Source organism: Bactrocera oleae, chromosome 4 (assembly GCF_042242935.1).
Source record: "Bactrocera oleae isolate idBacOlea1 chromosome 4, idBacOlea1, whole genome shotgun sequence".
Classification (NCBI taxonomy): Eukaryota; Metazoa; Arthropoda; class Insecta; order Diptera; family Tephritidae; genus Bactrocera; species Bactrocera oleae.
In genome coordinates, this window is record NC_091538.1 from 21,337,829 (window position 1) to 21,363,013 (window position 25,185).

Sequence of the window (25,185 nt, forward strand, 5' to 3'; positions counted from 1 at the left end):
CCATTTTGTTCGAACTCAAACAAATAATTTTCTGAAAAAAAATATAAATAAAAATTGAAATGAAATTTAAATCAAATAAGTAATGTGTGTGCGAAAATTAGTTAGTTATTCATAGCTTGATGCCAATCAACGTCAACGTTGTTTAAATAATTAATATTAAATGCCAACAACAACAATAGCATGCAGCTGATCATTGCCAGCAAACCACAAATATCAGCACCATAATGCCAATTACGTGAATTATTGTTATTTTATTCATTGTTAATTTTACATTTACTTTAATTACATTAAAAAGAAACACACACGGGCGGAATTACACGCACAGCGAGTATTTTATTTTAATATTTCTACTTTTTTGTACATTTGTTGTCCTCACAATAATGTAGTATTGTATTTATTTGTTGGTGGGCTTGTAAACTTAATTGGTTTCGAGTTTTGTCCTTGCATACTTCTATTACACCGACTGTGCTTATAAAGGGTGTGTCAAACAGAGGCACAAAAACTAATTTTTAATGATAAAACTATTAAACTACAATATATCGATGGTAAATGTAAAATTTCAAATTTAAAACTAAAAAAAAAATATTTTTGAAAATTCCTGACACAATATTTATAAAAAAACCACTTATAAATTCATAAACAAACTATTTGAAAATTAACAAAAGGAAAATTTCAAATTTTAATCCCAAAATTTTTGGATTACATATATTAATCCCAACATCGGGATTAAAAAATTAAAATTAATATTCTTAATCCAAGATGTTTTATTTCGATGTAGGGATTAAAAACTCAAATTCTAATTTTATATTAAAAATTTTTGAATTATAAAACTCGCAATCTTGCTCATGACAAAATATTTTTAAAAATGTTTAAAAAAAGAACTTTTGATTATTAAAAAAATTGTTTGCCAATTTAAAAAAACATAGTAAAAAGCAATATTTTTGGTAATTTCTTAAATTATTTGACATTAAAATAATCTTTAAAAATTAAAATTTGAAACAGATTAAGTACCATTAATTAAAAATCATATGTATACAACAAAAAGTTAAAACAATGTGTATTGCATCTGTATTTATGCTAATATCTACTTTTTAAAATATACAATGATTTTTTTGTTGTACCTTTATTTCTATACTTTCAGTCAATTTGTTCTTTATCTTATTTTTATATATATTTATTTAACAAAATATTTATGAACATTGTTTACCTTTCTTTAGGAAAAAGGTATATTTTTATTACTACTTAAATTATATGGCTTGGAAAATTGGTTTAAAAAGTTAAAAATTTATGTAAATTTTTTATAAAACACCGAAACTAATCTAAGCTCTTATTTTTTAATTTATCAATATTTAGAAAAAAATTTTACTGAATTATTGAATTAAAGAGTTGTAAAAATATTACACTTAAAAAAAATGTTTGCTAACTATAAGCAACGATTTATTTTGTTATCTTGTAAACAAAGAAACGTAGCCTACACTTAGGATGAGGTCTGGACCAATATCAATCCAAAAGCCACTACTGACTGGTAGAACATGTAGTTCGTTTTAAGTATCACTTTGCTTTGTAAAAATCAAATGAATGGTTTTTTTGAAAGAACTGGGCTTTCTTGGGTCAGAGACATACCTAATTCCTCAAAAGTTATGTGGCTGACTTAAAAAGGAACACAAATCTACAAATCACCCCCTCTTTTAACACCTATTATTTATCAACTTACTTACATAATTACATTTGGTTGAAACTGCCCTCCAAACTATATAAATGCATTGTGGCATCATGGCCATAAATCAATTTCAGGCAATTTACTAATTAGCATTTTTAATGGCTTTGTGTGCTGGACAACAACATACAACAACAGGAAGAAATTTACAGCATCACATTCACAAATTCGCAGCTAAACCAAAAACTATTTATAACAAACCAATCACGACGCCAACTCGCATGAACCATAAATGTGTGGAATGGTTCTTTGAGGGACCCCTCTCAGCACAGAGAAGAACATAGTTGATTTTTAGATTCAGATAAAGCTACACTTTTGCGGCTATTGATTAACGTGGGACCACTAACTAGTGTTTTGAGAGTGGAGTAATTATCCTACAAAGAACTAGCTTTTCAAAAACATAACCTATTTTTAATGTTTTTAATTAAAACAGTTATACTTGTACAGTTTTTCAGTGTTGTAGACATGAGCAAAGTGATAAATGCCTTGAAAAGTAGTTGAGATTTTAAATCCACCAAGCATACTCTCTGACTTTAGAAAACTTTGAAGATTTACTGAGGAAATATACATTATTTCCTAATGAATAAATAATAACTCAAGTATCAGCAATTTATAGACGACAAAAACGAAGCTGACAGAATTTGGATCTTTGCAATAATGGGTTCGCTATCCCTGTGAACTTAGCGATTTTTGCACTACCACTGGACATATTTTTATGACATTTCATCAGTAATTCTCGCAGCAACATTTTAAACAGAGGTTCGAAAGGAATTTCAACTTAGTTGAGAACATCGTCCCAGGAATTTTGAACAACTCTAACAACCTCCTTGCTAACCTTCTTGTACGCAACACTTTTTGTTTGCATTAAAGCTTTCATCAAAAGGTAAAGCTCTGAGAGCTCTGATCATATTTCAAGAAGCCATATACATATTTAGATAACCACTATTCCTATAACAACTAAGGCTGTAATTTGTAAAAATTTTCAAAAATCTCTCTTTAGGGGATGCCTGAAAGATAAGGTGGGACTTTAAGTAAACTAAACTTGTGTGGTAAAGTAGAGATCAGTAAATATACGCCTTTCGAATAGCTATACCACAATCATTACTAGAAAGCTTTCGATAACTGGAGGACAACGTGGGTCTTAAGTTAGGACGAACTCATTTCTCCGGTTATTAAATGCATAAGTGTTCGTTAAATTAAACAAACCAGGCAGTAACACCAAATATACAGCCCTCCTGAGATCATAAATGAATCTTCGACAAATTTTCTAGCAAACTTATGGAAAAAGACATCAAAATCTGTTAAAACCAGACCTATAAGACTTGCTAAACGTACATATCAAACCATAATTTCCCGCCTTACCCTATTGTCATCCCCACTGTCAGTTGCAACTGAAATTTTGGCGTTCACGTGGACTTCGACGTACGTATGTTTATTTTGTTTCATGAATACCATCCAGCATGTAACAGCCTAAATTCAAAACAATTTGTACAATGTAAACTCAAATTAATTTCCAATGTTGTCTTTTGATTAAATGCAAAATGTTGTTTTATGTATTTTTTAGGCGTTCATACATATTATATGTATGTATGTTTGACTGATGTGTGTAAAATAATGAGAAATTAAAATATGATCGCGTTGCACTTGCATAATTCATAAAGTGGCAATGATGCCACAATGACAACAATAATTACTGCTCTTGAGCAATCAGTTATGGGAAAATAACAGGAAATTTAGTTATTAAAACATATGCTTACATATAATTCAGCATACAGTAGCATAGAAAGGCATAGAAGTCTGCAAAATATGTAATTTAATTTTTACAATTGTCGGCGAAACAAAAAAATCGCCTAACAAAAGTATTGTTGTAAAACCTATTTCCGTTGGGAGTGATTAAATGCTATTACTGTTATTACATGCCTCATTTTGTTGTTTTATGTAATGCTTTATTATAATTATATTTTAATATGTTACCGTTTTTTGTGTTTTAGTTGTTTTAATATTCTGCTGTTGAAACTATTTACAATTTCTAAATCGAATTAGCATTTATATTATTACAACAGATGGAGGAAATAATAACAACATTATATATAAAGTATAAAAAGTTACCAGATTATTGACTAAATGAGTAATTGCTGACGTATAATTTTTGAAAAAAAGGAAGGTCATATCAACTCTTAAGAAAATATTTACAACTGTAGGAATCCACATATACTCGTAGTTTGCAAATTTACTTATATTTAAAGTCAAACATTCTAAAGTTTTTTCTTGCAATAGTTTTGAAGTTATAATTCAAAATACTATAAAAATATGTTCAATAAGCAAAACGGCACAACTAACTAAATAAATTTAATATACAGATGTGTATATATATTTATATTTTTTTAAATTTGTATGAAGTTTTCATAATCGAAATATTTGCCTTTGAAGTTCGAAATTGAAATTTTTGCAAACACCATTATTAATTATAGTGTGTAAGTTACTAAAAAAGTAAAATAACGACATAATTAAGAAGAGAGGTAAGATTACAACTTTCAAGAGAATCTGATGAGCAGACAGAATATTTCGGTTTTAATGGAGGCCTGCTTCAGAGTAAAAAAATTAAATGCCATGATATCAGTAAATTTCAAAAAATAATGGATCGAATCGGATCAATAATTCCGTTAGTGCCCACATAACCAATAGACACATTTCGAGTTTCTGGCAGACTTTTTACCGGGTGAAAACTTTCCCTAGTCCCCATACAACTAATATAAAAGTTTCAAAAAATCTAGTCGACTTTACTCCTTATATATTGGCGATGGTATGTGAGGTACCATAATTAATGTAAGTTAAAAATTAGTGTTGAATTCTTTCGCAACATTTAATATAAAGTTTTTTCAACACCTGAATGAATTTTCTGGTCTTTGATTCTGGCAAGTTCCAATAGTACAAAATGTTCCTGTTTTTTCAAAGTTTTATACTACTATAGCATATACCAGCTGCTCGATCAAAGTCCTGTCCTGTCCTTGTATAGAAAACTTTTTTTTTAACGAGATTTGGCATGGGTTTCTCTCCAAAGCAATCTCCAACGTAATTGTTCAGATCATCGAACTAAATCATATAGCTGCCATACAAACTGACCTATCTAAATCAAGTTCTTGAATGGAATCTTTTATATTTGTGAAGAGTATTATAGCTTCGGTGCAAATGAAGTTAACGTTTTTTCTTGTTTTTGTGAATTGTTTAACTTCGTTGTACTAATTATTATAAATTGCAAGTACAAACCCCCTTATAAGACCTTTCCTTCCAGGAAATGGCTCCAAAAGTTTCTAATTAAATATTGCCTCAAATAACATTTTACTTCCTACGCAACGTTTCTCTCAAACCTTAAAACAAAGCAGCTCAACAGCTGTGCTCTTACCATAGCCCCAACAAAAACAACATTTTCAAATAAATTAAGTTTCTCAAATAGCCATAGGCATTTCCTTTGCTTTGTTAATGGGCCTAACTCAACTCAATTCAATACAATTCGATAGCCGAGTTCATTATATACACGTCCATATAACTCATAACAGCGTCCGCCCGAACCAACTCAGTCGCTTAACTTTACTTTTGTTTATTTATTAATGTCCGAAGTGGGAAATCACATAAGTGCAATTTCCACTTCATCAACATAATTAATTTCCAACACACAGCGAAAGGGATAGTAGAGTTATGAAAAGATAAAAGCAGCAACAACAACAATGATTGCAACAATAGCACATTAGCGAAGAAATTGACTAACTAAGTTCGCAAGTGTAAACAGTTACTGAGACGGAGACTGAGACGACTCTTAGAGATAGTCGGTACTACAAGTATATCCACGGGTTGAGTGTTGGTCGAAGGTTTTTGAGAAAAATTTATCAGCAAAGTGTACAAATATACTTTTAACCCAAGAAGCAATGAAACATAAAACTCAGAAAAAATACAACAAATTCGCGTTAACTTATAACCAAGTTTGTTGAAGTGTAAGAAATGAGCGTAAAGAGGAAAGTGCAAATACTCGACCATGCAGACTGTCAAGGATATTTAGCAAAGGCAAGGCAGGATGTGATATCGCTCGCTTAAAGCAGGAAAAAACGGGCAGTGCGCAGCAAGTCCAATCAAAACCAAACACTAAAAATCGAGGAAAAACACAATTTAAACTTTCGCTTTGCGGTAATTAAAAAGTTCAAAATTTTCAACCGCACGGCGAGGTAGAAGCAGAGGGATAAAGAAAGGAGGAAGATGGAGAGCGCCGCAGCACTAGTCTACATGAGCCATAAGACATGAGGCTAACCCAGGGGTTACAATAAAGGATAAAGCGGTAGAAACACGCTGGGTCAGTGGATGTCGTTGTTTTGATCCGCACAAAACGGAGAAAACAACGAAGAAGTTCTGGCGGGAAAGCCGAGCATAAAAATTACAATCTGTATTCCAAATTCCGGTGCCGAGAGTGCGATTCCCGCTTTCCTTGATTTTCCAACATTTTGCATTTATTTGCGCTTTCCCTTTGACTTTATTATTTTATTTTTTTTTTATATTACTTTTATTATTTTTGCAACTGCAAACAACACTTCCTGCCAAAGTGCGTGAACGTGGCCGACACTTTTGCATTTTATCGTTGCCTGGCTTGTAATTGCAATTTTTTCTTGCGCTTGTAGTTGTTGTAGGTGTTGCGGCATTTTGTGGGAAAAACTTTTCCTGTTGTGTGTTTCAGCTCTACCTCGCTAGTTGGTCGACTGTCGCATTTAAATACAGCTTTTCACAGCCAACCGCATGGATAAAACAAGATGCTTGGTGGTCCGAATAAGCATAATTCGGGCGGAGGCTTGTGTGTGGTGTTGGGAAATTTTTGAAGAAAATGTTATAAGAACATAATTTTAGCATGGAATTAGACAGCTTAAATGCAATCCTTGTTAAAGGAAAAGTTAAACATTCTTCGATTTAATTTTAAAACTCCAAATAGGCTATGTACTCATATACTTGTAGGCCACAGCAGCCTACCTTGGAATCATAATATAAGATAATGAATACATCTTCGCACATAAGTTTTATAAAATAAAGATCTACCTTGAAGACAAAATGTAGAGTCTTAAAAGCGAATTGCAAGACATAACAAGCGCTGTTAACTATCACAATGATAACTTACAAGTCATACAATTATTGAAGGACTCAGTGAAAAGTTTCAGATCCTGTGGTTTGATTTAAGAATCCAAAATGGGGTTTACCTCTCTTAGAAAACCCTTTCTTTCCATGAAAAATTGATATAGGAGATTGGTATCAATTTTATTATTATTTATTATTATCAAATCTGTAAGGCACCACAAGGTCACAAACCGACTAGGCGCCATAATAAAGACGATGAACTAGAAATTGGAAATGCATGTAAATTTTATCATGGAATTCCGGTAAAGGAAACTGTGGTCCGCTTAAGAATTTGTACGTATTAGTTAAATGGTTTCTGATTGAATGAAAATTTTAGAGTTCGGAGATTTGAAATATAGAGAAAAACGATGCAGCCACGGCTCTTTTAACATAACTTCATCAGTACCCTCGAACGACAACGCCGTTGACAAAGATAGCAACAGAAGTTCCAAGCCTATTAAGACCAGCTCGTCTATTAAACCCTCTATGTCAATCAGAGCTTTATAAGCCCACACAACACGATGAGCTTAGAAAATATGTGGATCGGATTCCTTATAGATAAATGCATTTATGAAGAAAAGATAAAATTATAAAAAGCAAATTCATCTACGGTAAGTTTAGAATATTTTCATCACAAAAAAAGGATTGTGGCAAAAGACACCACATTTTAAAAATAGTAGCGCAACTATATACTACAGCAAAGATTCCCAGAAGATAATAAGTGTAAATGTAATGAATACTTTCAGGTGCAAGTTCTTTACATAGAATTAATTTAAGAGAACAACAAAAATCTGTATTAAATCATACCAAAGATTTCGAAATATAATGTATTTTGACCAGTATAAGAGTATTGTATAAGCTTCGGGTTGTATGAGGTTTCGTACTAAAAGAGCTTCTCAGGCGGTTTTGTGGTTGCTTGACTCGGTATTATTGGAACATGGTATTTGAAAAAGACTCAACCAAAAATAAAATACGTCATATTGTATAGTTTTTTCACGTAAATAGTGACATGCCCTAAGCTCCGGGAGCTTAATTGAAAGGTTCATACATCCTCCATCCTATGTGATTATTACCTGTGCTTATCTGCAACAAATGATTTTGCTAATGAAAAATTCGCCTCAAGAGAAACTTGTGAAATTCGACTGTCCCAGTTTTGCGCCTTTAGGGAAGAGGGTTTCTATGAGAATGGCATTATGAACTTACTTTCGAAATGACAACAAACTATCGAACATATACGTCGTTATTTGACCTAAATCGGAACATTCTAACTACGCTATATAAAACCACCAATTTAATGTAGAAGTAATGGATTTATTTTTACTTGAGCCACTAAAATCTGGTAAAGTAAAGTTTCTCTATGACTACTAAGCTCTAGCCGTACGTAATAAATTCCAGATTAGGGATGGGGATGAATTCACAAAATATGATTAATGTTTTTTGAAAAAATTTTCTAACCTACGTTGGAAGAAGCTTTTGCCTTTTAAAGATTCCCTGTACTAATCCCCTTGGAAGTAAAGGGTGTTACCATACTCTCTTGTTTGGCATAGTAAAACTATATTAACGTACTTCAGAAAATCTTTAATCAAATAAAATAATTTCGAGTTGCCATACATCACTCTCACTTAAATGAAATCGTTTTCTTCGTACCCCTTCTACTTAGTGCATTTTATTGTACCCTCAATGTCGCGCCTTCACGCTGATAATTGCAATAAATAAATTAATATGAAAAGTATTGTTGTAAGTATTTGTTGCTGTTGTAGTTGCATTGTTGTTGCCACTGCAGCTGCGACTGGTGGTAATGGAAGTTTTTGCAATTTCTCATGTGGTTGTTGGACTCCAAAGTATTACCGGGCACATAACAACCGCAAATGTCCTGTCGCCAACTGCCAACGCGAAGGCTTCACCAGAAGAGCCACACGATGAGCAGGATGCACGACCGAATGTGCGAGACTAACCAACGGAGATGGGGTGAGAAAGCCAACTTGTCAGCCGGTTTGGACAGCTCGCCCATTGACCGAGTTGTTTGCTGTCTTGCCACACAGCATCAAGGAAATGAGAAAAGTTACTTTTTTGGTTTTAAATTTGCAAGTTTGCCTGTGTGCCTGTGCATCTTGTTCATAGTGTTGATTTACGAGTCGTAACTCTAAACGAACGCTACTTGCTGCACTTCGTCCTTTCAGTGTTGCATTTTATGGCAGCGACATTTTTAAGTTGCTGAAAGTTGTAGACTTACGAAATCATTTTTGTTGTAAAATGCGTAATTTTTACTTTCTATTATTATTCATTCTCCGATTTTTTGTCTGCTTCACCGGTTACTTTTTTATTTGTCCGCCTTGTTGCGGCTACGTTTTATGCTTGACAACCTGACATCAAAGTAAGTAAATAAGTCACCACTCCTGCACCTCAGTCTACCGCATCTATCTGCACTCTCCCCTTGATCTGCTCGCTTTTCATCTAAGTCGGTTCTATCGAAATGCCGCCCATTTAAGTGTAAGCCCTGTAATGTTGCAAATTTTCCTGCGACTTTGCCTGTCGACCGCGCCCCCCATGTATCTGAACTTACCGTACTCTTTAATTTTCTTACTAGCAGCTGGTACTTTGAGTGAAACGTTTTTTGTATTTAAGTCATTCGTTGGTTTTGTATTGCTCTTTTCCTTAAGGTTTGTCCGCTTATACTTTTATTTAAGTGTGCGCTTCACTTAGTACAAAATTACTTTCAACTCTTTCCATACCAGCTGATGTTAAATTTTTTCGTTTACTTTGTTGTCCAAAATGGAAATTTGAAATCGTTCGATGCAACCGAGCCACCTTAACGCAGTTTTCAGTCTCAGTATCAAACTAAATGTTATACATATATCCTTTGTCCTGGATGAACACTATTGTTGTTATTTTAGAAGAGCGGAATATGAAAACGCTTCAGTTTCTCCTTCTTCCGTTAACTAGGTACCGATTTCATCCGAACGAAGTATCTTGAGAACATCCTATGTGGAAATTGAACGATTCTTCTACAATACTTCTTAAAATACTCACCTTTGTTGTCCACTTGCAACCCAGTAAATATCATCAAAAGTACCCTGCCACATCTTGCAGGCTTGTTCAGTGGGCACAGAGCTCCATTCCGACGAGCACATTTCAAAGGTGCAAGTGCTACTGATGATAACTATTAGTTTGTTGTATTGCTTCATGGAGAGATTTTAATTTAAGATATCTCGGAGCATTATCTGCAATATTACTTTCGTCCAGATACAAGAAACTAACTGTAACACGTGAAATCTTTATGATATTCTCATTTCGAAAACCTCTAAATCTTCTTAGCGCTCTTTTGAATTTTCCCCACACACACAATATTGATATCTATATATACTTATTTCAATTTTATCGAATAACTTAAGGTAATATGGCTATGAGAGTATTGATGTAGTATTAGATTAGATTTGAAAATGAGGTATGCACTGCGACCTAGGGTCTATTGTGCCCTCTCCTCCATCACATGCATTCCCAAAGTCCCAGCACCCAGAAAAACTCCAGATACTTGCTGGGTGCTATTGAGGCAATGTGATCCCTGGGCCTTGAGTCTGCGTCTACAAATTGCGGTGCAATCTAGGATTAGGTTTTCTGGTGTTTCTGGTCCCATGTCGCAGAATCGGCAGTTGCCACAAGAAGCTATGCCCACGTTTGATAGGTGTTTCTTGAGCCTGCAGTGCCCAGTGTAGAGCGCGACAAGGAGACGGAGTTTGTCTCTGGGGAGGTTTATAATTGCTCTGAACCTGGCTAGGTTGAACCCTCCCAGTAGCAGTTTAGCTTGACGCATCCCTGCTGTCTGTTGCCAGTGACTGTCTCTGCTCGATCTCTCCTCCGTGCGGAGCAGTTCCTTTATTGTATGGGGCCCTACCGCAATACATGGTTCTGGCCCCATCATTCTTGTAGTCGCAGCAGAGCGGGCGAGTTCGTCTGCCAACTCGTTGCCGGCTACCCCTTTATGCCCCGGCACCCAGATCAGGTGTACACGGTTGCACGCTGCTAGGCAGTTAAGCCTTCCTATACACTCCTCCACTAATAGCGATCGAATCTCGAATGCCGATATCGCTTTTAGCGCCGCTTGGCTATCGCTGAGTATTGCGATACTCTTATTCCGGTAGTTGCGTTGGAGATTTATTACTGCGCACTGACTTATGGCAAATACTTCTGCCTGAAAAATGCTTGGAAAACAGCCCATGGGAATGGAAAGCTTGGTATGCGGTCCCGCAATGCCAGCTCCTATTCCTTCTGGTGTTTTCGAGACGTCAGTGGACCACTGAATAGTGCTACCTCTCAGCAGTTGGTCAAGTGTGAAATCGCTCCAGTTCGTCTTACTGCCGAGAGTAACTTTAAACTTTTTCGTAAAGTTTACTCTCTTCGTTACACCGTCTCTTGGAAGGAGGGCCAGTGGCGTGTTATCTTCTAAAGCCCTCATTTGTTGAGACGAGATTAACTTCCCTTTACCATACCCCTCTACTGTCATAAGCAGCATGGTATGCTTCGCAGTCTGATTGATAACTAAATGGAGCGGTGTGAGCTCTAGCATGACCTCAAGTGCTGCGGTGGGGCAGGTGCGCATTGCCCAAGTGGCGCAGACGCAGGCAAATCTCTGCTATCGAAGATGCCCAAACCACCGCTCCATAAGTAACAATAGGCCTCACGATCATGGTGTACAGCCACCTGATTATACTAGGCTTGCAGCCCCAGGATCTGCCGGCTAGGCGTCTGCACATCATGAGTGCATTTGTGGCCTTGGAAAGCGTTAGCTCCACGTGCCTATTCCACCGCAAGGTGGAGTCTAGTGTGAGACCTAAGTATTTTACTTCCCTCGACACTTCTAGCTCTCTGCCCCCAAGGGATAGTATTCTAAAGCTCGGAAGCGATCTTCTTGTGAAAGGGATGACGGTTGTTTTTAATGGGTTAATGTTTAGCCCTACCGTGTCGCACCATCCCTTTGCTAGGTTTAGACCCCTTTGGACTATGTCGCAGATAGTGGCACCTGGCACCGAATTCCATTGTTCGTTAGCAACTCAAGGATTGCTCTGATCACGCTTGCGTGCGACGCATTATCAAAAGCACCTTCGATGTCTAGGAAAGCACATATCGCAACCTCATTATTCTCCAGCGAGTTCTAGATCTCAGCCGTTAGTTGGTACAGAGCAGTGTTAGTAGACCTACCTACTCTGTACGCGTGCTGATTTGCATGCAGAGGTGCGACTTTTAGTGCTTTCGATCTTATATGGTTGTCTATAATCTTTTCCATACCTTTTAGCATGAAGAAGGTGAGACTAATAGGCCTAAAGGATTTGGCAAGTGAATAGTCATTCCTTCCTACCTTAGGTATGAAGATTACCCTAGCTATTCTTCACGCTGATGGGAAGTACGACAACGCAAGGCTATCCCTCATCAGCCCAACAAGGTACGGCAATAGAGCTTGCCCTCCTTGCTGCGGAAGTGCTGGGAAGATGCCGTCAGCCCCTGGTGACTTGTATTTCGAGAAGGAAGCCAGTGCCCACTTGATTGAGTCTGCATTGAATAGATTCTTTGCAGCTGTCCAATCTGAGCGATCTGGCTTATGTGCGACCACTGGTGGAACTTGGTCGTCCCAAATAGTCTCCGGGAAGTGCTCAAGCAAGAGTGCCATTGCCCTTTCGTCTGCGTTGGTCGAATAGGTCCCATCGGATCTTTTGATGGCTAATGCTGTGTCAGTCTTACCTCTGGCCATAGCCTTATGCAGTCTTGCAGCCTCTGGAGTAGAGGAGACATTTTCACAGAATTTTCTGAAACTACTGGTTTTTGCAGACCTAATTTCCTTATTGTAGGTTGTTAGGTGTTGCCTATATTCCTCCCAGTTGCCGGTTCTTTTGGCTTTGTTAAAAAGCCTGCGAACCGATTTTCTAAGCACTGAGAGTTTACTGGTCCACCAAGGACAGCCTTGTCTTTTGGTGGTTGACTTTAATGGGCAACCGCAATGGTACGCGTCTATTATGAACTGGTTAGTCGCAGCCAGCCTGCTCTCTAGTCCTAGCGGCGTAGCATCGCTTCCTACCTGCCTCACTCTACTAATATTTAGCTCTAGGGTCTCTCTGAAAACATCCCAATTTGTGTTTCTGGGAATACGGACTGGCAGAAGGTCCTTGACCTCCACTTTTATTGCAAACCGTATGATCCTGTGATCTGACTAATAGGGCTCTTTCGATACCCTCCATTGTGAGATCAGCCCGGACATTAGCTCATTGCACAAAGTTATGTCAAGGACCTCCCTTCTGGTATAGACACTCATTAATTGGCTGGAAAACCTCAGAACGCTGTGAGTGTATTGTAGAGATGTATAGCAACGTCTTTTTTTTTCTAAGATTATATACAAAACCTTCCTCAACAATGAATGTTTTCTAAACACAAAGATAGCTCAAGCAATAATATTCACTTTTGGAGAGAATTTTATAAGTTCAAATCGATATTTGTACGCTTCTTATGCATTCTTGGACCCTTTTGCAACGTATATAACAAGACATGAGTCTATATAAATCTGGTGATATCTCAGCTATGATCTATTGCTCTCGGAGAACACTACCAGTACTGCGGAGACAGTATAACTTATGCTACTCTGAATGTTAGATCAATAAGCGAAACCAGCAATTATACAAGTATTTTCTTTGTACTTTTGTTTGCCGCCAACTCAAGCCACAGAATATTTTCAACAAAACAAGCAAGGTTTTCATCTTATATAGGTCTAAATCTACCAGTCATTCAATACTAAACAAAGTCTTCCGCTTTATAAAGCGGCAAAACTTTGTGGCAAAACGTTACTTTTGTAACTACATGTAGTTTATACAAGAAACCTTAATACATTTTTTATATTTTGTGAATACTTTAATTAAAACTGAATGAAGAAAAATTTCAAAATAATTAATTAATTTCCATAATAATTATAAGGTTTTGTAACTAGCCTTTCGAAATATAATGTATGAATGAAAGAGAAATAAAGCTGAAATAGTTTAGTCGTGTAGCTCAGAAAATTATGAAGGAATTATTTTTTTAGACACCTTTCGCGGTAGCCCGGAAAGTTAACTTGCAACATAACAGAATTTCCATTGCCTCACAGTTCAACAACAATAATATAATATATTGGACATTTATTTGCAATTTCCTCGAATAGAGAAGCACAGAGGCAGCTGTATAATGACATTGCACAATTACGCTTATAAAAGTGTTTTGTACTTTTTAATTTACTCTACATGTACATAGAGAATATAAGAATGTATTTGTAAAGTACTTATATATCCAAGTGCCGTTAGTAACTCATTCACTCAACAAACAAGCTGATAAGCAAACAAATAAGCGAAGAACGGGGCAAACAACAGAGATCGGATTGAAGTGAGTATGGCTAAAGAATGGCAAAAGATTGAGTTCGAAAGCCAAGCAAACGGTAACAAACAACACAAATCGACACGAATGCAACAAATGAGGTGCATTCATTCTTTGTAGGCAGCTTCTGGATGGTAAGTTGGAAAAAAATTTAGTGCACTAATTTTTAAACTAAAAAAATTGTGTCTGATAAAATGTCAAAGTGAGTAAATACACAGTTATTGCAATATAATTAAATCTCAGTAGCCTAATAACGGACTATTTTTATATTTTTTCACCTATTTTCATCTGGAAAATGTTGTTTTATTTCGCATTTCCTGAATATTAATGCAAGTTCAATTCCTGCTTAACTCGTCTATAAACAAGTAGATAAAAATTTACTATTTGAAGACCAGTTTTACCATATTTATACTCTGAACAAGTAAAGTTTGCCACGAAGCTTTTAACACCTGGTAGGAATCTTCAGAGTCCTTTAAAATATATATACTTGTACATATATGAGTAATCAGCGTGATAAGCTGATCGATTTAGCCACATCCGTCTGTCTATCTGCATATACGAAAACCAATCCCACAGTTTTTGAGATATCGCTCGCACAAATATTTGTCTCCTCAAGAAGCTATGCATTTCTCGGAACCGCCAATATGGAACCACTACAACATATATGTAGCTGTCATACAAACTGACGAAACAAAATCAAGTTCTTGTTTGGAAAACTTTTTTGATTTATGAAGGGATTAATTATAGCTTCGGTTGACGTTTTTGTTTGTTTTGTGTTTTTTTTTTTTTTTTTGTTGAAAGTCTAGATTTGTTTAACTCTGTAATAATACATAAATATATTTATTAAATTTAGCTGCAGTTGCTATCAGTTATTAGTTGCAAATGAACTAGTTAGCTACTAATTTGTAAAGTTTTACTTATTTTATTTTTCCACAAACTTTTACAATTTCTTAACTAGTCTGTTAGACTTAGAAAAAACCACACTCTTTATAACCAATTCTAAACCGCATTCCGTAGAACTAGTTTTCGATTATATATGGCATATTATTACCGATAGAGCTAGTACAGGGTGTAAGCAAAATGGTTTACTTTAACACATCGGTAGATGTATTTGGATACGAATATACCAACGCACAATAGCCACATACGCATTTAGCCATACACTCATAGCAAAAAGTTTGTATCAGAGGCTACCGGCTAGGAACTCCTACGAACTGTCGGAACTATACGTGCACTTACCTCGCTTTTGTGGTGATTGCATTGCATTGGAGGACGCCAAGTTGCCGGACGAGCTGCCCGTTAAGGAAGCGGACAATGCTGACGAGGGTGATGGCACACACTGCACAAATACCAATGACGAAATTGCAATCCATAGCCCCAGGCAATATAGCCAGGACGACGATGGTAATGACGATGATGGTGTTGATAAGAATGGTGTTCGAGTAAAACGTACAGCAGCTGGGGAAGCAGTAGACGAAGGCAAAGAAGAAGAAGCAGCAACAGCTTGTTGCCGATTGTAGCTATTGTTGTTGTTATTATTTAAATTATTGTTTTTATTTTTGTCTGCATTTATCAACAGCGCAGCACAACGCCAACGCGGAGATTTTGTCTTACTCCTCACTACTGCTTTTGTTGCCGTTGGTGCTCTTTGCTTCATTGTAGCGCTGTTGGCTCTATTGTTACAGCTGCCGCTGCTGTTGCTGATGCAACTTGACACATTTGTTTTTCTTATTTTCGCAACTGCGTTCACCACATGGCAAGGGACTGCAACGTGTGTAGGGACCTCGGCCATGTTCGTGGGTCCAAGTATACTCGTTGCTACGCTATCAGATGTTGCTTTTTCTTTTGTTGGTGTTGTTGTTGCCAGCATGCTCAACGTTACATATGATTTTGTACAAGGCAAGTTATTTTTGCCGTTGTTTGATCGTTCGAGTCCTTACATCTCTATCCAGCTAAAAGCTGGTTAGTATAGCTGTCTGGCTCGCAGTTAGCTAATTGTTGCCGCTTTTTATTGCTAGCTATAATATATTGTTGTATTTGTTTGTTTTTTCTTTCCTTTTGATTTTTCGTTCTTTTCGTTTGCTACACAATACACGTTTATTCAGCAACAACGGTAGACACTTTTTCCACAATCCACACGGGCGCCCTCACCGACGAACACACGCATGCACCCAAACACTTACAAGTACAAACACGCGCGGTAGCAAATGCACTTTCCGCAGCTACACAGAAATCCGCAGAGATCAGCTTTGTTTTGGCACGCCCTTTGCCCTGCCTTGCAAACAAGGCGACTCGTAAACTCAGTAATACTAGTGCGATAATATTTTAATGACTTAATACCAACAACATGTATACGATTGTTGCCGTTGATAGCATTAATAGTGTTGCATATTTTTCATGCATACATATGTACATGCACACACAGTTACGTTTAGCGGTGCTGCACTCACTTTTTAACTTTTAAATATTCTTGTTGTTACTTGCTCTTGCTGTAAAAATGTTTCCTCACTTTCACATTTCACTTAACATTGTACGTTCAATCTCATTGTGGAGCACACAATTAATGGATTTTTCAATTTCTACCACTTTTCGCATTTTGTTTCATTTCAGGTTGGATTTTATTTTATTTTCTTCACTGCAAAAGAAATGAGAAATTTAAGTTATTAAAAAAAAGGTAGAGAATGCTTAAAATAATTAAATTTATTTATTTTTTCTTATATTTAGACTTTTTATGACTAGCTTTTATGCCTTAAAAATGTTTGTATATAAATACATATATACTTTGATTTTTTCGAGAAAAAAATACAATATAAGCATTTTTTATTATTAATAATCACAGTTACTCAATCAAAATGTAACATTCATTCTTTTTTAAGAAATTGTAGAGTCTAGCGTATTAATATTATGCAACGTTATTTGAATTTATTTTGTATTTGTTTATCTTTAGACTATTTATAACCACTTTCTTGTCTTAAAAATTTTGTAATTACCTTAATAGATAAAAATATAATATCACTAACATTTTTCGTCTTATTAGATGTAAATTACCTCAATCAGAAGATAAAACCCACACATATTAAAAAATGTGGGTAAACGAACAAATAACTGGCATAAATGCAAAATCTAATAGAGATAGTATAACATCTACGGTAGTATGACGCCTTCAATTTCTCTTCCATTAACTTCACTGCATGACTTTGTTTCTACTTTTAAAAACGATTTTATTTTTACAAGCTGATAATAGTAATACTTGTAGGACTTAGTAAGCACAGAAGTACCAAATCGACAGCAGCTTAAATTACAGTTAGTGCCTGAGCAAGTGAGATTGAATAGTAGAATAGCTAGTCTTCATAGACAGGATCTCTTAAAATATTTTTTAGTTTATAATATAGAAAGATTCTGGTCCAGAACCCAGAAACCTCAAATCTTAAAGTTTTCTAAAACAAAAAATTAAGACAGTGAAGATACAAGTGATATTTTTATATTCTTACTTCAAGTAGAAAATACTTACAGTTGATCTTCTACCAAAGTTGGGGTCGGAATAAATAGTTGCTTCTAAGGCCATAATAGACTCACATAAAAACATAAAATTTGTTTCTTAACTACTAACTAACATATGACTAGCTAGCACAGTTTCTGTTTGAAAAGTGTTTCTTAACCCAAAAAACTAACAGAAGAGAGCACAAGTTGAGAGCATAAGAATCTGAACGAACTGCTAGTTTCTGGTAGCCAAATTTCAAATTGTGAAAATAAAAATTCGAATTATTATTTTCAAGCGTTGATTATTAAAAACAATATTTTGATATTTTATTTCTAATTTCTGTTAGTTATCTGTTTCTTTACTTTTACAGCACACAAATATCAATTAATATTAAAACAACTGCCACATAAATATAGACAAAAATGGGCCTTTTAAGAAATAAAAATTCAATAAACTCCAAAGTTTTACTTTACTATTTACCCGACACACTCACACTCATATCTATTTATTTATTAATTTGTTTCATTTATAAATCACTATTTGCTTGAATTTTCCTTTTCTTGGTGGGTCAAAAATATCGAATATCTTTTTTCGCTTGATACTCTGAATAATAGGTTCATAGGAACTCTACGAAAATCTCTCAAAGTATGACATCTTAATTGTAACGGAAGGATCCTCCGCCTTACAGTTTTTATTATTATCAGATAGAAAAATTCATAATTCAAAATTCGCTTCCAACTACTTGAAAAATATCTCGTTTTATACATTTTGTAGGAACTTTACTGCTCTACAGTAATAAGAAAAAATAGAACACTGAAACTCAGAAGCCTTGGAGAGATTTTGGTGGAGGTGTCTAAGAATCTATTTTTCAGATTACCAAGTGAAAAAAAATCGTTTTTTGGCCCACCCTAATGTGTAACCCTTTTCATTTGTGTAATTATTTGTTTGGTCTCTACTACAGTCCATTTGATTGAAGAATGATTGTCAGCTGAGAGAAATACAAACATACCCATACATATTACTAACGAGGGGATGGTTGATAAGCCATAACCGTAGAAAAAGTCGAGGTAAAGGATGATAATGATAAGAATGGTTACTAAAAAGATTTAATTTCATTCTTACTTGCTCAAAATCATACTAAAGAGATATTAAGTTTGTCACGATGTAAATAATGTGTATATATAAATAATCAACTGAGTCGATTAAGCCACATCCGTCTGCGCGTCCGTCCGTCTATATATACAAGAAATAGTCCCTCAGTTTTTAAGATATCGACTTAAAATTTTGCACACGTCCTTTTCTCCTCCTCAGTTGTCGAAATCGCTGATATCAGGTATAACGTATACAGTGTACAGCATATATAAATGAAGGTACGGTTGGTTAATTCCACTATTTTTGATAATATTACTAAAAAATAACGAACCCGGAAAATTGTTAGTATTCCTTTATTTAATTATTTACTCCTCTTATAAAAACAAAATCCAAATTTTTTTTCTTAATAACAACAAAAATGCTCAAAATTCATTTAATATATTATATAAAAAATGACATCGCAAAAGTCTTGGTATGGCTAAAGGTTAAGTATTCAATTTCAAAATAAAATTTTCAATGGAACTTAAAATTAATAATTCGTTAGGTATCCTTTAAGTCTTATAACCTCTTTTAACCTGTTTGGCATGGAGTGGGTTTTGGTCAAATTGGATGATATTAGATGCCATTCTGTTATCAATACTTCTTTCAGTTTTTGAATGTATTTCATGTTTTTGAATTCTATCTTCTAAGTATTTCCATAAATGTCCGATTTCATTAACATTAGGACTTTGTGGAGGTGTTTATGTATCAGCCACATTTTGACAATACGTTCAGTATGATTAGGATCGTTCTCCTATTGGAAGTAGAAATCTTCCTTTATCTCCATTTTTTCGGCCCTCCGCCACAAATTATTTTCCAATAAATTAAGGTAAACCTTTTCAGTAATTATTTTATCGATTATAACAAGGTATATGTAGCTGTTATACAAACTGACGGATCGAACTTAAGTCCTTGTATGGAAAACTTGTTTATTTGACAAGATATTCTCAAGTAATTTAGCATAGTTTATTATCCTAAGCATCGCTAGTATCTCCAAACATATTGTTCAGATCAGACCACTATAGCATATAGCTGTCATTTAAACTCACCGATCAAATTCAAGAAAAATATCTTTTTATACCCTATTATTTAAAAAAAATTGTTCATGGAAAGAGTAGTAATCAAATCACAATTCAATAATATAAATAAGTTCTATAAAATTGTTAAGCCTTTGTGTACTTTATTAAGACCATTATTACAGTTTTTAATCAACTGCATTTTGGTTGAAAGTATTATCAATATCAACTCAGTCCGTTGAAAAAAGTTTCGGTTGAAGTGTTGTTAAATTCAACTTTTTGTGTTTTTACGGTTTTCTGCTTCAAAAAACTACAGCTGCTTGATAATAGTTGAAGTTGATCTTTAAAAAAAGGTAGTTTATTTATAATTTTAAACTATTATAATCAGTTATTTTTTACAAATACATAGAAAGGCGAAAAATTGTTAAGCTTGTTAAGAAAAAGCTGGACGAGTCAAGCTACAATTTTTCTTTGTTTCTCTTCAGTCATTGGTGTTTTCATTCACTGTACACAAATACGATGTTCATAATATTTAAAACCTCCTTAACAATCATAGATATCGTAGGTTGCGTCAGCCCAAAATTAAAATCATTTAAAATGCATTGTTGATAACTACCGGCAGAAAGGAAACGGAAATTCTTCATTTAAAAGATGCCTAATAAAGGCATAAATATAAAAAAATTAATTCATTTTTACCAGACTTAGTTTTCGGTGGAAACGATATTTTTTTAATTTCTATTATACTTGAAACTTTTCACATTTAGGAGTAGTAAAGGTTTTTGACAATTCTTTTAAAAATTAGCTATGAAATTTGAAAATTTTTTATATGTCGAAATATAGAAAGAAAAAATTTACTTTATAAAATTTAAGTCTATTTAGCCAGTAATAATAGAGACAAGATAAACGAAATGAGCTGTCAAACTTTAAGATGTCACGAAACAATGCATTCTATCGTCAAACGCACTCCAAAAATATGTAACCGGTCAAAATTGTTGTGAATTCTATTTCATTAATTAATAAAACATCTTTTAATTAATAAAACAGCTTTAATGATGCTTGACGGTTAACCGATTATTAAAAAATCATCTATTTTCCATTCTTTAATTCTCTATTTTGGTGATGTAAAAGTAGAACATTCGTATGTGGATTGATCACTTCACTCTGATATTTTAATCGTTTTATATATCTTTCTAAAATAATATTCAATGTCACTTTTTACTATTAAAATGTATTGAATTTGCATAATAACACCTATATCTTTTTTTTTTATAAGCTTGGAAATGTTGGTTTAATAAAATACTACCACACAGTTAGTACAAAGCGTAATGGTAGCGTGTTATTAACCACGAAAGAAGACACCAAGTGCCAACCAAGGCCGTTAAATTTATCGATTATGCTTTTCAGGGTTTTGATTTAAAAAAACAATCTCTGAATATTTTCTTTGAAGCAAATATGGCATAATTTTCTTGATGAAATATCTTAGCGAGGAATTACTGGATTATTTCTTCTAAGCGAGGCACAAGAAATGTATTGTGTTGCTTAATATAATACAAAAATATACTTAAAGAAATTGAGTTTTTTCCATTTCTATGAGGTCAGGTTTACACAACCGGTTTTCTATTCATTGACTAATGACAGATATCAGTCCCCTGCCGACCCTTCAAAATGTGACCTACAAATTTATGTAGAAATTGGACTGAACATTTTTAATAAATTTAGTATATAATAATTGCTAAAATGTAAAGTTATAAGTTTACTAGAACATCCTGAAATTTTCTTAATTTTTAATTTTCTTGTTCAATGTCTAACCTAACTAACTTATGATGAAACCTTCTTTCCTTTACTTTTAGCATATATGTTTGTATGAGTAATAAATTTCTTTATATTTTTTCCCCCAAGGAAGGGGGTAACCCTTTCTTCAACAAGTTTATTACACAATCCTATTACAAAGCAAAATTATGACTGTACATAATGAAATTGTCTCCCAAATTAAACATTTATAACTCTTTGGGTCAGAGTACATACATTCACCATTTTGAATGCAATCAAAAATCGTTACTTAGAAGCATTTTAAAAATAAATGAAGCCTTTGAACGCAGTAACCGCTTTTATGCTCACTTCAGTCACTCTGATTAATCATACTTTAGCATACCTTTATTTGGATTTTTTCTCCTTCATCTCCTCTTCCTACATATTTACCACCACTTGTGCCTAAATAAGCTTCAATTTACAACCTATTTTTGACAACCCAATTGAGCAGCAAAAACTTGATATCCTTTTAACGACACACTGGCATTATTGTAAGAGGTACGTTTATCCATTCGACATGTGCACTTATGGCAGCGCATAAAAATAACAATTCACAGTTAGCCGAAAAACACAAACACAATAAACACTGCTGCCGGTTTGGGCACATGATACAAAGCTCTGCAACTGGGCGCCATTAACTCGCACGCAGCGTGAGAGATATTGGAGCACATGCACACGCACAAACTATATTTCGAGAATTATAGCAGAAATTGAAGGATTAAAGTCTTTTTCCTGCAGCAAAAAATTTAAAAAAGCTATATTTTGTTAATTTAATTTTTAGATAAAATTTATGTTATTACTTTTATTTGAGAAAAAAATTTAAAGAAAAATTTAGTGGAAACATTCTATAAAATTTAAAAAATAGTTCGTTACTTAATTTTTAAGAAAAGAAATTATAAAAAAAAAAAAAAATTGTAGAAAAATTACTTTTCATTTTTGTTCATTTAAAATAAAAAGATATTACCACAAAAAATGGGAAAGAGTATATTAACTGAAACAAAGTTTTTATTTTATTTACAAAATGTATTGAATCTTTACTTATTATTTTTTAAAAAAGCTTTTTGTTATTGTTTTTATTCTATATTAACTTTGTTCCATTGTCAAGCGGTAAAAAACACAATTTCAATTTTTTTGTGATAAATTTCAAAAAAATATAATGGAAATATATTCTGCATTTAAAAAATACAAACATGCTTTATATTAAAAAATTATAAACGTTCAAAAAACAATTAAAATATTTAAATAATGTAAAAAACTATTTATGTTCAATTTATTTATTGGAGCCTTTTAATTATTATTTTTTTTTTACTTTTTTTTACTTTTTTTTACTTTCACTCTATATAAAATATATATTTTTTTTCTATATACATTTAAAAATAATTAAAAACACGAATATTTTTTCAAGAGGATACAAAATTTTATTTGAAACTGTTTTATTACAAAAAACAACCTATTTGTTTTACTCCTAATTTTTTTATTTCATTTCTTTGTTACTCTATTTTTTGGTTTAGTTCTAAAAATTTTAATTCCAAATAAGATAAAGTATTTAAATAAAAATTACAAAAAAACTTAATAGGTTTTAAAAGTCATAAAGTAATTTAAAGAAATTATTTAATTAATTAGTTAAAAAATAACAAAATACAACAATTTTTAATACGTTAAAAATTGAAGCATTTTTTTTGTTTGTTTTAATATGTTTTATTCTATTTGTCATCATTAATACTCATTTACAACTCTTTTATACCATAAAATCATTGCATAAATAACACTGTTTTGTATGCCATTCCGACATATTTTGTCACCTCATCAGCAGAATGCAAACGTCACATGCAAAGTGGTAGGATATTCATGCACTAAAAGGATATAAAGTCCTTCTAACCAAAAATCCTGAATTCTCACAGCAATAACGATTCAAAGTACGTTTTCAATTTATTCTGTTATTTATTTTTACTTTACTACAAATTCACTTTTGCACAAACTTTATACGACGGATATGCCAAGAGCCTATGCCCACTCTTGCACATTTTTCTAAAAAAAAACAACTACACATACACAAAGCACTTGAAAAAAACATTTCTGCACACCTAACAACAATACAACCTGCTTAATATAAGCGTAAAATTAATTTTTATTGCTTGCTAAAAAAATGACTATATATATTTTATTCACCCACCAAACACATCAGCATAAATCACTAGCAGGATATTTGTATGCTACCGAGCGAGCACAAAAATCCCGTTTCAACGTACTCACGATACTCGTTCTCGGCTGCGGCACGTACACATCACGAACGCTAGTCAACGACAGACTGAATCGAGCAACACAACGAGCTCAGCTAACGAGCTCAGCCAACAAAACCCGGCATATCAAGTGAGTTTGGCCACTTTCTTTTTCTGATTTTTTCTTTAAAGCTTCAGCTTTTTCTATCAAAACAAAATCAGCGTTGCAATCAGCTACGTTAAAACTCACAATCGTTGAAACGAAACTTTCATTAACCGTTTGCAAGCGCCCGCTGGACGTCGGCTGTGTAGCCGTTAGCTTATCGCGTCCAACCAACCAATTATTCTGGCCAAGGAAAACAAAACCGACAACCGAAAAAATGCACGCTCGTGTCCTTGCCACACAACAACGACTAGACGTGTTATGTATGTCCGTCCTCCAGCAACAGCAGCACCAGAAGCCCTGCTTTGAATCAAAAACCTTGCGAAAAGCGCAAAAGTTAGACGCGTAATCCCTTACTCGCTCGTTTCAGTATTTTACCGTAGACGCTTTAACACAAACTAAACTATGCCTTCGTATAACAGTTGTTTAAATAGCAAGTGCAGCAAGCGTTAGCTGGACCATCGGAAACTTGAAGCTAGCGGTTAAGCTTCCGTATGTTGCTTATGCACAATAATGTTATGCTGGAGGGTGGAAGCAAGCGGTGATTTCCTGAGCGCAAGTCTTCTCAGTGAGACGCTAGGTGAGAGCTTTCAATTAATACCGTTAAGGTTCTCTAGTCTAAATCGCCGGGTAGAGTGCGAGTGCCAGTAAGCTCTCGTGAGTTTTCAAACAGCTGAATGTCGGGCAAAAATTTCGGGTATTTTAAACGGTTATTTTGGGACAAATCAATATTAACAAACGGGTTGAAGGGGAAAAGAAAACATGCTAAAGTGCAGGGTTATTTAGATAATATGGGGAAAACGGGTTGGTTACGAAGTAATCAAGATATCTTATTGAAGTTACATATACCAGAGCAGAGAATGTTAATGTATAGAGAAGGCAGAGAATGTTAATAAACATTCATAATTCATCAACATTCTCTTATATAACTAAGCAACCAATTAAGATACAAAACTGTAATTTAGTTCATAAAATTGCTATAAAGAGGTGGTTTAAATTTTTTTAAAAATTGCCACACTCGCCAAATTGCTTAATATACATAAATACATATCTTACAAACCACTAAATTAATTAATTAATAAGTTAATTTTAACTTCACTCACCGTTGGCAAAAT

General features: G+C 34.1%; 1 protein-coding gene across 1 annotated transcript in view; it reads right to left on the bottom strand.

The window, feature by feature from the left end:
• Nucleotides 1–24,920, bottom strand: part of LOC106614500 (uncharacterized) — a 274,551-nt gene extending 249,631 nt beyond the window's left edge. The window contains exons 1-2 of the mRNA XM_036369194.2: nucleotides 23,862–24,920; nucleotides 15,491–16,886 (exon numbers count right to left, since the gene is read on the bottom strand). Coding sequence (XP_036225087.2) covers nucleotides 15,491–16,121 — 631 coding nt within the window. The 5' untranslated portion in view covers nucleotides 16,122–16,886; nucleotides 23,862–24,920. The remainder of the gene's footprint in view (nucleotides 1–15,490; nucleotides 16,887–23,861) is intronic.
• Nucleotides 24,921–25,185: the final 265 nt, after the last annotated feature.